This window comes from Plectropomus leopardus, chromosome 4 (assembly GCF_008729295.1).
Source record: "Plectropomus leopardus isolate mb chromosome 4, YSFRI_Pleo_2.0, whole genome shotgun sequence".
Taxonomy (NCBI): domain Eukaryota; kingdom Metazoa; phylum Chordata; class Actinopteri; order Perciformes; family Serranidae; genus Plectropomus; species Plectropomus leopardus.
The window spans coordinates 8,991,474-9,005,967 of record NC_056466.1 but is presented as its reverse complement, the minus strand read 5'-3'; the positions used below and the strand labels follow the sequence as shown (position 1 = coordinate 9,005,967).

The window sequence follows — 14,494 nt, the reverse complement described above, 5'->3', positions numbered from 1 at the left end:
TTTGTTTTAATCATTCTAGTTTGTACAGACTTATTTTATTGATTGGGCTGAGAGAGGTTGGATAGAGAAGTAGCTTTCTAGTTTGTCCACAAGATGGAGTGATAGCTCCTTAAATGGAAACAAGTCACAAACCATGTGGACGCCTGAGATGATATATAACCCCTATAATCAGGTCTTTGTTTCACTCATGAACGTAAAGTGTTACAGACTCAACATGTTTAAGTTCAGTAAATGAGTATTTATGTTATGATCATGGAAACTGTAAGAAGTAATCTGAACCACTGGTGTTGCTACTCTGCTGCGTGAACACGCTTTGGTCTTTGTTGCTCGACCTTGTTCAAAATAAGTTCCTGTTCCTTTAAGGGATCTCTCCAAAATTTACCGTAGTGACGTTGCGTATATTCCATATTCAGAGAAAGTCCAGTGGCGGAGTGTGGATTCTCCTACTGCCAGAGCAGTCTCCTCCGGGTGCTGAGCAAAAGCAGGTCAGTTCATTTCATCTTTCCTCAAACATACTGCTATCTAACAAAAAACTGTAAAACGTACTTTGGGATTAGTTGTGACTTGTAGACATGCGCTTTTTGATTTCATTTTGGCCGTGTGAGAAAGTTTGTCACTGCTGTATTGTCCTCACTGAATGTGATGTTTGAGTAGTCACAGCTGTCTGAATGATGAATCATCTTCTTAGTAACTACAGTTTTTATTATTGATTAACTTGTAGTATAAACTGTAAATAAAAAATATATTAAAAAAATATATATATACATATATACTGTAGGGGGGTTTTAGTAGTTCAATTAAAGCGGATACATGTTATCTAAAGCTGCATTTAAAAAGTTGCACAACTGCATCTTTTATTCCTTAAGTCATTTTCAAACTAAAAGTGTTGGAGTCTCAATGTCTGTTAGCGTTGAGGGCACTTTTACACTTGCTCCTGTGTAGAGATCTGGCAGGAAGTACATGTGCAGTGAACATCATCTCTTTCTCATCAGGCTAAATGTAGTGACAGGGTAGAGCAGTCAACCGTGGGCTTTTACCCCCATTATTTTCTTTTTTTATAAACTTCTTTTTATGCCGTCCAACCAACAGGAACAGTGAGATGCAGAGTGTTGCGTCTATTTCTTCACATGCTTTGTAGAAATAGTAACAGAGCTTTTTAATGGTGTCAAGAACTTTAAGAAAGGTATATTAGTATTAATGTGTCAAAGAAAATGTCACGTCTTGAATGTGTGCAACAAACACTTTTTTATTGCGTAAGAGTTCTCGTTTGTGTCGCTCTGTTAACGTATCTACTTCTGAAGGATTGTTACCTGGCTGCATGCATTTAGAAACAATCTCTCATGGACTAAATATTGTAATTTTCTCACCGCAGAACATTTTTTCATCATGAACACAGACAAAGATCCTGAGTTTAGTACCCCAGAGGGAGACAGGATGGGTGAGTATCTTATTCCTTGTCTTTAATGTGAAAGTGTACGTGATCAGGCTGTTCACATTCCTCCACAGCTGCCACCATCCGGCGTAGTGCACTGCCTGAGCACACATGACTGTAGTACTGAAAGCTGTATATGTGGAGGGGTTTGTGCAGTTGATAGCATACCACAAGTTGTCCCTCCACAGCGACATGAAAAAGTTTTCCTGCACATTAACTGTTCATGAAGGCATTTCAGTACTCCATATTTATGACAGATAGCTGTGCTTTTTACTGCTTTGAAGTTCTTCAGTGAAACAAAAACTAACACAAAGTATCTGCACATGCACAACGTGTCACTTTTCAGACGTTTGCAGTGGGGTTGGAGATGTGAAGCCACAGGAGGAAGAAGAAGAGAAGGAAGACAACTCATTCAGTGAGAGTGGAATGCAGAGTGCTGAAGGTGTGAAGGATCCACGTATGTACCCTCCTCACACGCACACACATACGTGCTTGACGTCTTTCCATTACGCTTTGCATTTTAGCCATCACACTCTCTACAGCATCTTAGAATTGCTTTTTTTTGTCCATGGACATCACAAACAGTTGGAGAGAGTGTGAGTGATGCTGCTATGATCCCTGAGATTCAGTGGTGGGTGGACTACTGAAAATCTATATCCAATTCAAAGTACACTTCCTCCTTAAAACACGAGTCAAGTAAAAGTGGAAATTACCTTTCGAGAGACTCACTCAAGTAAAAGTAAAAAAGCACTGAGAAGTGTGAACCTGTGCAAAAACACAGCTCTTGTTTTGATGAGCAAGTAAAGTAATCAAACATAAGGGTTGCCTATACAACTGCGATATAAACATCTCCGACTCACTCTTCATCTTTTCCTGTCACTACTGTCCTTTTTAGATTCCAGGATAAAGCATCACATTAATTTAGGCTGAATAATAAGTTGTCATGTGCTGAAAAGCCCTTTGTGAGTATCCTTATAATAAGAGTAGTGCCAGCAGGTGTTGACTACATGCATTAAAAAAAAAAAGGTTATTTTACATTTTTACCAGGTAGCCAGTTATTGCTGCTGGAAGCTGCCTCTTGTTCTGGGTTTTACTCCATCGTTGCATTGTGGTCAAAAGACAGGTGGTGCTTCTTTTTCTTCCAGGCAGCTGGCAACTTAGCACCTGCAATACCGGCGTGCCTGTGTGCTCTCTCTCCCATAAACTCAATCCCTGCACTTAGAGCAAACCCGTCAGGAAGGTATGAATTGCAAATGCAGTGAAGTGGAAGAAGAATACAGGTTCAAAAATATACTTGAGGAAAGAGTAGGAGTACCGTTAGAGAATGAAAAGTACTTGTTTCTTTAAAAAACTTACTTTTTTACTTGTGTGTTATTAAAAATACGTTAACACCTACCCTCTGATGTCATATAAAATAATGAAATGCTGCTATCTGAAAACAAAGGCAATTCTCCCAAAGTTAATATAATAACTTCCTTGTTTTTTGCATGGTCACTGTTCATTCTTTTGTTTATCTTAGTGGTTTCATATACCAAACAATGTGAGATTTTTCTCAACCCACATGCATGAGGAGGAGAGTTTTATTCTTTGACTTTAGGAGAAATGTTTAAAAATGCAAGGTGGAAGTAGTCAAATATCAGCTAGAGAGGCATAACATATGATGGACAAGTGCTTCTAGTAAGAGCCATTTGTATGTTTTGCAACTGAAAGGCTTCATGGAGTCTTGGGTGCTTCAGTTATCCTGCAGTTCAGTGAAATGCAGCTTTTCATGTGTCTCCTGCTTTGATGCTCATCATAACATTTCATTTAGTGCAGAAGCCATCGCAAATACTTCTCAGAATTAGATTATTATCTACTTTTGTCACTGTTAAGAAAGAGTCAGAGCGGTAACATGAGTGCCAGCTCATCCCCAGTCTGGCACTGTTGCATCATGTTTAACATGATAAAACTTACATCTGAAATATATAGAGGGAAATGTTAACATTGTCAGTGGGGATTTACTGGTATTGCTAGTCTGAAATAATTTCTGTTTCTTTCCGCACTTACTTTGTCTCCTTTTCCCAACGCCATCCGGTTGACTTTTCACCATCCATTAAGAGTAATTGCTCTTTTTGTACCGATTCGTACAGTTGTGGCGACAGACTCTCTCTCCACTACACTCATATTAAGAGTGTTGTTAGTTTGCCAACACAGAGATAAAACGCACAATAAACAAGCTAAAAAAAGTATTTGATACCTTTTTTTTCCAAATTTTATATAGATTGTTGAACTCCTTTGGCCACTAACATTGTACTCAGCCTGCTTGTCAGATGTACAGGGTATTTCTTCAAATTTATCCTCACACGAAGCATTTTTCAAATTTCTAAACTGTGACCATCTTGTTTCAAACATGATATTTCAGTGCGGAAATGTGTTCAATAAGACTTGCCTCCTTCGTCCCTCTTTCGTCATGTAAAATAAAAAGAACACGGTGGTGCAGATAGCTCTCCTATTTATTTCTGCCTGCCACCCATCTGCCCCACTGGGTGCACTTCCTAAACTGCATCTGATGCACAGCCTGCGGTTTACTGCTCTGAGACCATGGACTCTATATCAGGCCTCTCGGAGCTCTGCGTGTGCAAAGTTTCCATAGCACCTCTGTGCGCTTTCCACAAGACAAGGCGCTGCTCTTCAGCTCATCACCAGCCACCGCCAAGACCACAGTGTGGTTTCTGGATGGAACTGAGTATGCAAGAGATTGGTTGACACTGAGCAAGAGGCTAGGTGAGAGGTCCTGAAAACCTGGCCTCGCTTGGCACTTGCGCATCAGCAGTCATGGTGTTGAGAAATTAGCATCTTTTATGGTGTGGAAATTTGACCTACAGCGGGTAAGGAGTTGTGGCTTAGAAAATGGTCAAGACCAGCTCAAGGAAAATCTTGGATATGCTAGAAAAAAACCTTGAATTTGTGCTCTGGTGGCTGATGGAGAAAATTAAGAAGGATCTTTGGTGCAGATTAACACTGGATTTGCAGCACTTATGATACGAGCAACAAAAAATCAATCTGAAATCTTGTTTTAGTAGCAGCTGTGGAATTGGTGTTGTCTGTATGAGGTGCCTGCTGCCTCTCTATCCTGCCCTGGTTCTAGTTTCTGTGTTTTCAGAGGAAATGCCTTTCTCTAATCTCAAATACACATCTTGTGAATCTCTTTGTGACAATATTCATCGGCCTAAATTAAGCTACCCACACTTTGGAGATGTGCTAGTGCTAATATCAAAACGTCAACTATAAATACAAATGTAGAAGTGACAATGTTTCACATTCTGGTCGGAGTGGAGTCTCAGGTTTATTTAGTGCCTTATTTGGAAATGAGAGCACATATCAACTGTCGTGTGTGGGTTATACATCACTCCATATGTCTTATCTCTGTAAATGGGTGCTTTCTTATCACGTTTCAGTCATGCGTGTTCATCAAATGTCCAATCTCCAAATATATTCTTTGCTTCTCCTTTGCTTCCTCCTTTCTTAGATGTGATAAAAACAGAGGCAGAGGAGATGGAAGAAAGCGAGCCGTACCCCAAGGCTGAAAAAGAGAGAGAGATTGTGCTAAAAGAGGAGGCAGAGGGGGCAAGTGAGGACGGGACGGAGGAAGGATTTGACGAGGAGAGGACAGAGGAGGACGATGATGATGAGAGGGACAGGGATGACGAGGGAGATACCCTGAATGAGCCACAGGACCTGTCGCTGGTGGACTACTCCCGTTATGACAGCACCGCCCTGCCAGACGCCCACGCTGCAGCGGGGGCTGATGCAGATGGGACCTTTGTGCCTGGAGCTGTGGCCCCTCGCATCCAGGCGACAGGCAAGCTCAACTGTGACATCTGTGGCCTGTCCTGCGTCAGCATCAACGTACTACTGGTGCACAAGCGCAGCCACACGGGTAAGCACAGGAACACAGCGCGAGCACCTGACCTCAAACACGACAGTTGCGCAATCATCAAGCTGTTGATAGCATGGATAGATAGTTCCTTGTGTTGACTAGGTCAAGATGTTTGTTTGAGTAACTACAATTAAAAATGCACATCTGCATCATATATGACGCACGTGTCCTAACCAGTGCTACAGCGACAGCAGAAGGTTGTGAAATATCCTATTGTTGCTCAGATATGAAGCACATGCAATAACTTGATTTGTGAACAGATAGGTCAACACATCATAGAACGTCTACAGTCATTATTTTTCCGTGAATTATGCAATAATTCCTGTAATAACTCACTTATGTGTATGATGCACGCTTAGAGCAGAGTGACACTCTGGAAAATACTGTTCACTTACTACACATGAAGCTCACATTTTCTTTTAATAGTCAGCCTGTTGTCTATCCAGGGACATCATTTACAGAGAGAACACACACACTTTTTACAGTCTGAAAATGATCTTTTTTTAAGAAGAAACTGCACTGACTAGGACTTTTTTAAAATGTATTTAAAAGATTTGAATCAATTTATTTTATTGCTATTTGCACAAGTACAGGACCGTACAGCTACACTGGATTTTTTTTGTGAATGGCTCTCAAGTCAGCTTGTAAGAAAAAGTCAAAAGATAGATAGTTAAATTAGCAACAATTAACACGAGATACACTTTATAAAAAGGGGACACACTATATATCATATACAAATGAAAACACACACTATTGCACAATGAAATTCTTCCACTGTGAATTATTGCACAAGTCAGATGGCTGGGAAGAGACTCTGTATGACAGAGATAAGACTGTAGGCTGAGGGAGGGTGAAGGTGGGTTTAAATACAGAAACACACTCAGTAAAGTGTATGTGTGTGTATGTGTTGCATGTCCATAGTGTGAAAGAAATGAGGGATGCAGTATTTCCTTCCAGCCCTAATGTGGTTACAGTATCTGTTAAAGTCGAGCTGGGATTGTCGAGCATAAACATTGTGAGAGGAGATACATTTTAAAATATGAGCTCCATAGGGTTAATACAAATTAAAATTAGAGTTATAAATATATATGTATAAAAGTATTAAAGAACAGACTTAAAAAAAAAAAAAAATATTGGGAAAAACATTTTTTTGGACATTCCCCCCAAAGATAGTTTATATTTGAGTATTTGTAATATCTCAACAGCGTATTAGTTGAGATTTAACAATTCAGCTCTCCCTTTATTCTGTAGATGTTTAACAGATTACTTGAAAGTATGTGATAATTCATGATCACGCATATTTTTAGAACAATTTAGTTGAAGTTGAACTATTCACTCAACGTATGCAGCATAGGACGGGATGGTAATGTATAAGGAGGGCCTGCCCAGCGTTTATATTTAAATAATTTTTTCACAGACGATGTTTCACTGGTTCAGAAACAGAGATAAGTAACATTAATGTGCTTTTATCATGGTGTGTCAAATTTTAATGACACCTTTAATCCCATTAGAAATCCATGTTGTGCTCTTTGTACTGATCCATCAAATTTTACTCAAAAACCTTTCAACTGACAAACCAATGGTTGTTTACGTTCACAATCAAAATTCGGCTCCGAGCCTTCGTGACCCCAGAAACCAGGGAACTAAACCAAGTGATCCTTTCCAAATTAAAGTGTACTGCCTGCAGGCCTTGCAGAGTTGGCCGCTCGTAATATAAACCAGTTGCCAAGTGTTTCCTGCAGGCTTCTTTTGACCACTGTGACTGTCCAGTGACCGTTTTTTTTCTGTATGCAACATTTGTTGAGTGAATAGTTTAAGTTAGTTTAAGTAGCTTAAGTAAATTATTTTGAGAATATGTCGTGTATTGTGCCATATATTCTATAGATAAACATCTCCAGACAAAAAAAAAAAACAGATAAATTGTTTTATTGTTAACCAATAAGCTATTGAGATGTTAGATTCTCAATAAAACTTTCCATATGTGGTCAATCCAAATAAAGTGCATTTAATATTTTCATACTTTTTTACCTTTAAAAAAAAAAAAAAAGCATTTAATTTAGCGTTTGATTACATTATCGTTTTTGCGCAAAGACTATTAATGAAACTGTGCCACCATACCATCATATATTACCTAAAGTAAAACAAATGTACTTTTATTCAAGCCTAGTCATTTTTGTAACTGGGGAGAAATGTAGAGGCACATCTGCACACATCATCTGTTAGCAGAAAACTACTCATAGTTGCACCGAGGAGTAAAGTTGACTCTGTGAATAAAGCCGCCTTCAGATGGAACCCATGAGGCTGTGTTTTCGACATGGGAAGTCAAGTGCACAATGAGCTTGGCGCTCGTGTGGTTTGAGTCGTGAGAACGGCATTTCTAGGTTTCTGACAATCAATGTGGATGTTGCCCTCTTCCCTTTTCAAAGATGGTGAATGATTTGGTGTTCTTTTGCAATTCACTGTAAAACCGGGAACAAGAAAAGAGCTTACTGGTAAAGATAATCTTTAAAAAAAAAAAACAGTTTATTGATTTAAAAATCTAAAAATTCAAAATTTCCACATATGATTTTGTAAACACCACATCAATGTGTTTTTCAGCAGGCATATACAGTCGAACAAGCAACCCAACACAGTAATCTGAAGCATCAGAATTAAATTAAGCATTAAAAATGATCACGTTTTTTAAAAAATAAATAATTTTCCTGATCAATAAGTCACATGTCATGTTCAGGGTTCCCACAATCATTAAAAACCTCCCAAATCTCTTTCCAGGCCTGAAAAATTCAAGTAAAATTGTCTGATGAAGAGCATATAGCTCGAAATGTCTCTTCAGTGGTAATTGTATAAAATATTTATGGCAGAATAAGCTACAGTGCAGACTTTGTTTTTTCTTCTCTTGTATTATCTCTTTTTTCCAGCACCTTGGTTTTGGTTGTCTGGATGTGCATGCTTTTGTGAACTTTTTGTACAAGTAAAATCCTTTAAAGATTAGTAAAAAAAAATAATTAAATGTTGCTATTAATAGAATTAACTGTTACATTTATCCTCCATAGATAATAATCGTAATCACAATCATATTCATAACGTCCTTATGTGTCAGTTCTAAAAAGGCAAATTCACACAAGGCCGTTGAAATGTGTCTCTTTGCATACAGCCCTCAACATAACGTGAAAACGTAACTCTAATATGTGTCACACTTAACATTTTCTTTACTATATGCAATAACTGTCATACAATAACTAGTGTTTGGATTTCAGTGGACTGTGTAGTTTGTGTACTTATAGGTTTGACAGGTCATGGAAATTGTTTAATTAGTCCTTGAAAAGTCATGGAAAAGTTTCAAACTTTTTCCATGAAAATGTGCAGGAGCTTTGCATGTGAAACAGTTTTGTTGGTGTGTTTTCATCCGTCAGGTGAGAGGCCATTCCACTGCAACCAGTGCGGGGCCTCCTTCACCCAGAAGGGAAACCTGCTGCGCCACATCAAACTGCACTCTGGGGAGAAGCCTTTCAAATGCCCCATGTGCAGCTACGCCTGCCGTCGACGCGATGCTCTGAGTGGGCACCTGCGCACCCATTCTGGTACCAGCGAGCCACACACTCACTCACATGTGTAGCTGATACTGTATGCACCTGTGTACAGTATCATGTTGGTTGGTTTCTCACTCCTGCATGTCGGTTTCTCACTCCTTTTTAATCTTAACACATGAGGTCTGCTGAGCCTGCATTGCTTTTCCAGTAACACCCTTCCACGCACGCTCATACGGTTACACACATCACATAAAGACATCTTACTCATTTTACCTCTGGAAACTTACTCATTCACTTTCAGTTCACGTGATTTACCTGCAGAAACGCCACATGGTATCTAATGTGTGCATCATCAGTTCTGTATGAAACCACTTACCTAAGGAAATTGTGCTCGCTGTACCACTTACACAGTGTTGATGTTTCGTCTGTTGGTGATTAACTGAAACTCCTGCTCACAGTAGAGAAACCCTTCAAGTGCAACCACTGCAGTCGCAGCTACAAGCAGCGAAGCTCCCTCGAAGAGCACAGAGAGAGGTGCCATGTGTACATTCAGAGCAAAGGTGCCGCTGACAGAGGTGAGCAGAAAGTACACACTCGTCTCAACACCACTTTCTGATACTTTCAGCATCTCTGAACCTTCAACACATCTTCACACAAAGACACACTTCACACATTTAACGTGATTGGGCTGCTGCAGTCTACAAAAACTCACTTGCACGTAAGGAGCGCGCAGTTATAGCTGTTATTGCAAACAGATTCTGTTTTTATAGCCTCATTAAATTAATGAGCTAACGGCTGTTACCCCATCATTACAGCTAAATAGGTTATGGCTGCTGTGGTGTGGAGGCACAGCGTACAAAGACCGCTTCTAAAGTCTGCAGCGGCAAAGGGGAAGCCAAATATGTAGGCCGAAAGTCTAAGCCCTAAACACACACACACACACACACACACACACATACACCCCCTATGCCTCTATAACTTCCCCCCCAAAAAAGGCTTCGCATACTGACAGGACAGTTGCACCGTTGCAACACACAGACAATGCTCTGCTGGTGTGGTCACCGAATGTCGTAAGTTTAGTCTGATAGTGCCGTAGTGGTGAGGAAGTACATCCTCATCCTGTGGTCTCCCCTCCTGAACTGGTGAAGTCAAACCCCACAAGGAAGTGAGGTCAAAGGAGGTTCTGATCTCAAATTAATATCTCATTCCTCCCAGTTTGACTCAGCTATGAGCAGCTGGTGTGTTTTGCAGGATTGTTTTTATAAGCTCAAAAGCTTTGACAGCTACACCCGTTTTACCTGTAATACTACTTGATCATAAAGAGGTCCTCTCGGTTTTTGTTGCACTCATTCTCACGTTCATTGCTGTCACGCAGAAGACAACCAGACACCCAGGACTCAGATGGGCACTGAGCGTGCTCTGCTGCTCGACAGGCTCGCCAGCAACGTTGCCAAACGGAAGAGCTCGATGCCACAGAAGTTTACCGGTAAGAGCAGCGACACAGACAAAAAGGGGCTGAGGAGAGGCACTGACCTCAAGCAGAGGAAAGAGAGTTGTGTTGTAATTTTAAATCAGCTTCTCGCATTACTTTGAATTTAAAGAAAAGATTAGAATAGTCTGCCTTCTGATAGTTTGATTGATGTGCTTATCTGTTCACTTGCTACTTTAATGACTCCTATTTTGTGCAGCTGTAATATGCTATGTTTTGTTATAAACGTTTACATCATTTGTGCTTTTTGCTGTGCATTATGCTTTACATAATACAGAAGTAGAGGAAGAAGTCACGTTTTGCAGATGATTTCACGCTGTCCGTCTAAGCTACTTGTTTGTCTGTCTTTGCTGGCCTCCATCTTTCGCCAAACAGGAATTGAGGGCAGAGCACCTGCCTCATACCTGCACACACCGCAGAGTGGTCGCCACTGTCCTAAATTCTCTGCGAGAAATGTGTCATAGGTGGGTATTGGTAACCACGCATGGTTAAATAAATGGATACATATTTAAAAAAGAGAGAGAAATGTATGTAAAACTCCATTTAATTACTCACTTTATATGTTTAAATTCAAGCTCAGAGTCTGAGTGATGAATGATCAAAAGATAGTTTCAGTAAATGGCTGACTTTAGGGGTGTGCGCACACACACACAATGATTTTCAATAGTTGGCTCTCACACTTCTGGTTAAGCCTAACATTGTGTTGTAGTTTCATAATCAACCCTCAAGCTGCTCGCAAAACGAGGGTGTATTGGCAAAAAAAAAAAACAACCTACATCTCTCTATCAGCTTGACAAATGAAGTGAGATCTTTCAATATGACAACCACAGGGGGAAAAGAGAAGTGTCTGCAACCGCAGAGAGAGAGAACAGGCGGGAGGCGAGAAACGTGAGCAGGTGTCTGTCTGTACTCCTGCGTTGCAGCTGCAGTAGCGGCCTTTGTCTGCGTCGTCTGCTTCCTCTCAGCCCTCTGTCCTCTCATGCCTCCAAGTTCAACTGCTGGCTCGGGATGCTTTAAAGCTTCGTCTGTGCTGTGAACCTGGCCTGATCCAGTTCACTGTGTAAGTTTTGTTTTGTGTTGCCCTGCTGGGGGTGCACGTTTTTCTCTTTGCCTCTACTCAACACCAAAGTGAGGACCTCACAGGATCTCTATTAGATCTTTTTCCATCTGTGAGCAATAAGTGTTTTAACTGCTGCTTGCTGCCTGTGGTATTTCTCTCATCGTGCTGTTGGATCAAGAATGTGAAACCTCCTACCGCTGAGTCTTGAGTGCTCTTTCTTCTCGGTCTAGGCGACAACGGTGTCTGCCTGGACCTGAGCTTCAACAGGGAGCTGGTCTACCGGACTGACGTCAAGGAGCCTCCGCCAGGCTCCCCAGGGCCTGACACTCACCCACATCAGCAACAACCCATCCTCACAGGGCCAGACGGCGACATAGCTCCCTCTCGCAGGCCCTACCCGATCCAGTTGACCCGCAACGACGTCAACCCCATGGGCCTCACTAACGGCCACAAGATGGGCATGCCGCTTATAGGTGTTCCTCACGCCACCCAGCCGCCCCCCAGCATGGACTCGTTCCACACTGACAGCTCCCAGATGCCCCAGCCTGTTATGTACAGCTTAGGGCACCTGCTGGGAGGGCTTAACCATCAGAACGGGATCCCCCACCCGCACGCCCAGCCCATCCCCTTGTCGCCGCTGGAGGCTTTACGGGTTGTACGGGCTGATGGGGAGACCGGAGCCCTGCCAGGGGCAGTGTACCCCTGCGGCCACTGCAGGGTGATCTTCCTGGACTATGTCATGTTCACGATCCACATGGGGTGCCACGGCTTCCGCGACCCACTCGAGTGCAACGTGTGTGGCCACCGCAGCAGAGACCGTTACGAGTTCTCTTCCCACATAGCCCGCGGCGAGCACCGCCTAGAACTGAAGTAGCTTTCATTCATTGCTTACACACACATGTGCTCATTCAGATAACCTTGTATGAGCGTGCGCACACACACACACACACACACACACACACACACACAGATTTACTCATATAAGTAGCTAGTGGTATCAGAAATGAAAGCATGAAGTAGCAGCTATCTCTCTCTCTCTCTGTCTTTTGTGTATGAGTGTGTGTGTGTGTGTGTGTGTGTTTAAGAGAGAGAGACTGAGAGAGACGTTGGAGGAGTGTGATGTGTGTCTGAGTGTTTTTAGTCATGCCTTTTTCATCTGAAAAGATGGCCTGTAAAGTGTTTATGCAGGAGAAATTCTACTTCCTTTCATCCCTGCTGTAACCACTGTTAATATCTTAAAGCCATTTATACATTCAAATGTTCAACAAAGTAGCAAAATGAATGCATTTTTGTATATCTGCTGTTGTTTTTTATTCCTGTTATTTGTTGAAAGGTGTAAAAAATAAAAGATAACCTCTCTTTTTACTCTTCACACATATTTGACCTGTACCTTGTTGAGAGAAGTTTGGCTTCTCTTAAAAACACTTGCCAATTCAAGACTGCAGAAGAAAAAAAAAAGATCCTATTATCTACAAGGTCACATGTCTCCCTTTTAGGCTGTGGTTTTGAGAGAAGTGCAGTTCACGGCTTCAAAGGACATCACTTCGCTCTGCACCATGTGTTGGTTTCTCACTCCTGAATATTATACACTGCCACAAGTTAGAAATGGCTCACAGTGTTGCAGAGACATTTTTGTCTCACGACAATAGAGGTGCATATATAGAAAGCATAGATAAGTCTATCTAAAAAGGACAGAGGTGATGTGGATATAAATGTAAGTAGAAGTAGGTCTAAATTAAATGTGAGGTGCTGCTGAACAGCTAAAGATTTCTCTGAGAGCATGTTAAAGCTGTTATGTTACATTAAATTAGGAACAAAGAGGACGAGCCTCTGCAGAATCTAAAAATGTCGTGATCTGAAAATGATCAAGTGGCTGTAAAATCTTAAATGACATTTGTCTTTATTGTGGGATTGTCTCCTAATTTCATCACAGGATTTTCACCGTTTCTTCCCCGGATGCCGAGGAGATGAATGTCAGTGGATCAAGAGTCTCTTCCCACCAGCATCCATCTGCTGGGGGAAGTGTGTTACTGCATGACTGTAAAATGTGAGTTTTCTCTATACGCTGTCGCTCCACAGCAGTGGGTCCCAAAGTGGTTTAATTGGAGTCCATAAAACTGGTGCAGGAGGGCCCAAACTAAATGAAGAATAGCTTAAAGGGTAACTTTGGAATTTTTCAACCTGGATCCTATTTCCTTATGTTTTTGTGCCTAAGTGACTGATGTGAACACGTTTTGAAATTGTTCCAGTATCGAGAGAGAGAGAGCTGCAGCCAGCAGCTGTGCAAAACCTGCAATATAACCAAATGGGGTAATTGTGCACCATCACTGAACTTCCATTTAAAATGTTTATTTTTTGCCGCAGTAAGGCTCAGATCTTTAGTGTCTGAAGTTGTCTCTTTACCTTTTGCTTGATCCAAGTCAGTTGTGCAAAGTGTAGCACGACATTTCGCTGGTACATTAGTATAACCATTGTTTTTTTTCTTTTCTTTTTTTTTCAGTCTTTTAGATAACTATATTTTCTGCATCTGATGCAACAAACTATTCCCAGCACTACTTTCTCCAACTGAGTCACATCTGGTGAGATCTCAGAACGAGACCTGTTGCAATGCACCAGTCTGCAACGTTCTAAAATCCTGCCGTTTCACACCAATGCAGGTAGATGATATGGTTTATCATCTCTGTGCAGCAATTCTCTGTACTAACATTCTGATTTCTGGCCTTTCAGGGTTATTTTGTCACTGAAAATAATTTGTAGCCTCTGAAAATATGTATAGGGATAGTGACAATGAGATGCTTGCTACAGTTGCATTTCTAGGAATGATAAAATGATAAAAAACATAAAAAGACCTGGGCATCTGATGGACCCTGTTCATATTGAATATGCCACAATTATTTAAATGACCGGTGCTAAATAATCAGTCAGTGAGAATGTGTGTGTGACATAAGCACATGCAGCGAGGAGCAGCATCGACCCACCATACGACACTGACACACCAGGATGAGGATGGAGACGGAGGGCTGTTGGCAGAGAGCAGCACACACGCTGTCTGTGGTTTTCTTGA

General features: G+C 41.3%; 1 protein-coding gene across 3 annotated transcripts; it reads left to right on the top strand.

The window, feature by feature from the left end:
- The first annotated feature begins 308 nt into the window (after positions 1 to 308).
- Positions 309 to 12,802, top strand: LOC121941541 (zinc finger protein Aiolos-like). 3 transcript variants are annotated; one of them, XM_042484356.1, is made up of 8 exons: positions 309 to 485; positions 1,373 to 1,438; positions 1,779 to 1,889; positions 4,941 to 5,351; positions 8,765 to 8,932; positions 9,343 to 9,456; positions 10,257 to 10,367; positions 11,661 to 12,802. In XM_042484356.1, exons 2-8 carry the CDS (start codon positions 1,387 to 1,389, stop codon positions 12,302 to 12,304), a joined length of 1,611 nt encoding a protein of 536 aa, XP_042340290.1. In that variant the 5' UTR covers positions 309 to 485; positions 1,373 to 1,386; the 3' UTR covers positions 12,305 to 12,802. The 3 variants fall into 3 exon arrangements, with proteins under 3 accessions (XP_042340290.1, XP_042340287.1, XP_042340289.1); XM_042484353.1 differs by having other exon boundaries at positions 310 to 485; positions 9,340 to 9,456; XM_042484355.1 differs by lacking the exon at positions 309 to 485 and adding an exon at positions 1,073 to 1,183 and having other exon boundaries at positions 9,340 to 9,456.
- Positions 12,803 to 14,494: the final 1,692 nt, after the last annotated feature.